At 44.6% G+C, this 3051-nt stretch overlaps 1 protein-coding gene across 2 annotated transcripts in view; it reads right to left on the bottom strand.

Moving 5' to 3' along the window:
- Positions 1-3051, bottom strand: part of PCDH1 (protocadherin 1) — a 22215-nt gene that overhangs the window by 15349 nt on the left and 3815 nt on the right. The window contains exon 1 of one of the 2 annotated variants that reach the window (XM_027841841.1): positions 188-233. The exons of the other annotated variant lie outside the window; for it this stretch is intronic. Within the exon in view, the coding sequence (XP_027697642.1) occupies positions 188-233 (46 nt within the window). Of the gene's footprint in view, positions 1-187; positions 234-3051 lie in introns of those variants that run through there. 2 annotated transcript variants of the gene reach the window in all.

Genomic DNA, 3051 nt, shown 5'->3' with positions numbered 1-3051 from the left:
CACACACACACACACACACACACACCCCACCCATCCCTGCCTCTCTGCCGTCACCACCACCCCATGTGTATTCAGTCCTTCCCAGCTCCCTTCTGGAAGACAGCAGGTCCCTTTCTATCAGCTTCAATACCTACTCCCTCCTTATTCTACTTAACACCTGCACCCCCTTCAACTGACCTGTACTTACACTGCTTAGCTTCTGTTCCACACAATGTTCCACACTCTTCTTTCATGTCCACCCTACCCTACTTCAAAAAAATAAAGAAGAGAAAGAAAGAAAGAAAAAAAGAAGAAAGAGAGAGAGGAAGAAAGGAAGGGAGGGAGGGAGGGAAGGAAGGAAAAAAGAGGGAAAGAAAGAAAGAGACAGACTGAGGTCCAGGAACCCTGTTCAATCCCAATACAAGTTACTCAGCCTGGTATCCAAGGCCCTTCAACCAAACCCACACTTGTCCCAGTCTCCCATTGTTCTATCTCTTGAATCTCCAGTAGGGTCCACCCCAATACACCAACGCGTTTGCAATCTGACCCAGGCCCTTCCCCCTCCCCCACTTAAGCAAAAAAGAGACACTAGATTCATCTGCTTCATTAAGGTTCTAACTCTTTGACCTGACAGTTAGGATCCACCTCCAATCTAAAGGAGTGTGGACCTTAAATCACTTCATTCAACTCTTTGGGACTTGGTTTCTTCTTCCTTCTCCCTTATGGCGGACTGGGCTACATAATTTCTAAAGTCCCTTCCAGTTATAAATTCTACGGTCCCATGATGTCCAACCTTATCTATTACTATTCTCCTAGGATAGTTTCCTGACCTTTTTGTGTGTATCATGGACCACTTTGGCAGTCTGGTAAGGTCCATGGGCTCTTCAGAACAATGTTTTTAAAATGCATAAAATAAAAACACATAGGATTACAAGGGAAACTGATTACCTTGGAAACTATCAAAATATTTTTTAAAAATTTCATAGGGCCCAGGTGAAGAACTCCTATCCTAGAAGAACCCTCAGACGCAGTCAGATTAGCATATTAACCATATCCCCTATACTCACATCTTCCAGCCTCTGTTCAACACCTTATACAGGTGACCTACCTCTTTGCTCTTCCCCACATGGAAAAATTTAGCAGTTCTTCCTCCAAAAAGCCTCCCCCATTACTCCAGCCCACACTAATCCCCTCCTTCCTCTGAACTCATAGCACTTATTTGTACCATCTATTAAGCAATGAATCAACTAACAGCTCTTTCATTATTATTTGGGTTATTATTACTTAGCCTTCCATGCGTAAGTGTTATCTCCCTACCTAGACAATAAATTCCAGGAACTATATCCTCCACCTTTCTTGTAATCTATATAAATAAAACCTTGTACTTAACTAATTTGAGAACAAAGAGACATACCTCCATTACTGACAACCATAACCACATACATATACCAGAGGACTGTCACCCAGGACTCACAACTCTTAGGATTAGGCAAGGGCAAGAAAACACTGGTTTAATACAATCTGTCCCCATTTTGGGCACCTTATCTTGAGGGCCCGGCCGACAATTTACTGCACAACTAGGGAATAGCATAAGGCACGTCTTTGAGTGAGAATATGTGTGTATCATCTTAGTGTTATACCCACGAATTGAGAAAACAGCATAAGAAATGCAGGCCTTGTCCCCTGGATAAGAAATGGGAGAAACAGTTCCAAGAATTTCATACTGACCAGAAATAGCCTCCACCCCCTTTCCCCTTACCTACCCAGGTCCCAGACAACTTCCTGGTTTTAGGGTCAGAAATCTCCTTAGCCCTCTGGGCCTGCTGCAATCAGTTGAGTTCCCATACCAAGATGGGAGATGAGTCTACAACTTAAAGTTCCTGGGGGGAGAAGCACTGATAGATCAGGCTATAAAACCCTACAAGCTAGCCCAGAGTAGCCTAGTATTCTATGAGAGAATCAAAGCAAAACAGATCTGTGTGGGGAATGGGTGCAAGAAAGAGGGCAGGAGACACAGGGATTCTAGGAAAGAGGGTCAAGTCCAGGGAGGCCACAGAAGGTAAAGGTTATATTGAAAAATAAATGGGTGAAACATGGAGGGAGAGCCTGGTGACAAAGAAAGACAACTTTGGAAAGTGGTGAGGACATGGGTTGGAACAGTGAATCCTTAGGGGAGAATTTAGAAGCTGCGAGCCTCTGGTTCACATGCCCTCTGCTTCCCTGAAACCTGGGAGGAGATAAAGCCAGAAGAGAATGATGCTGATTTACTCTGGGAGGATTGGGAGGGAGGAGGAAAAAGACTTATGAGAACTCTAACTCATCTCCTACAGGACTGGAAAGGAATTACACTAAGACAGACAGGCCCACAGGCACAGAGACTGGTTTCATTAGCATGGGTGGAGCTATAAAAACCAGTAGCTTGCTAGTTCTCTGCGCCACCCCCCCCCCAGCCCCGGACTTTGACCTAGGAAGATATTGGACTTTTATCTACCCCAGCCAGAAGTCTGAAGCTTTTTAGGCGGTTAGGAAATTTTCTTCCCTCTCCTCCCTCATTCACCCCGATTCAAAGCAAGAGCTCTGCTCCTCCCCTCCACCCAAAAGATTTCTCATCAGCCTTGGAGATAGAAATCTGGACATACTAGGGGAGTGGGGAAGGAGGAAGAGTTGGGGGCCAGATCATTGAAAGGAAATGTCTTAATCACTGTGGAACCTGAAACGCAAGGTGGGGAAGAAGAATGGTCATGGCTGTTCCAGGGGTAGAAAGGGAAAATCTGCTCAATTCTGGGACTGGGGGAAAAAGGAGAGGGAATTCCAACGGGGAATAGGAGCTGCCTTCAGGCCTCCAGCACACCTTATTCCCACCAAGTCAGAAAGATGAAGGTGGTTTAAAAATAACAGTAAAATGAAGTCTATCAAAGAGAGGGGGGAAAGGGGGAGGGGGGAGAGAGAGAGAGAGAATCCTTTTCCTTGAAGAGCTGAGGATGATAAAAATACACCCAAAGCAATTTAAGACAAATTACAGAACAATGTATCAACAAGTACAAAATGATAATGTACAAATTGAAAGCATAA

The sequence above is a fragment of the Vombatus ursinus genome, unplaced genomic scaffold (genome assembly GCF_900497805.2).
Source record: "Vombatus ursinus unplaced genomic scaffold, bare-nosed wombat genome assembly UNPS02014863.1, whole genome shotgun sequence".
NCBI lineage: Eukaryota > Metazoa > Chordata > Mammalia > Diprotodontia > Vombatidae > Vombatus > Vombatus ursinus.
This window is presented reverse-complemented; position numbering and strand designations above follow the sequence as displayed.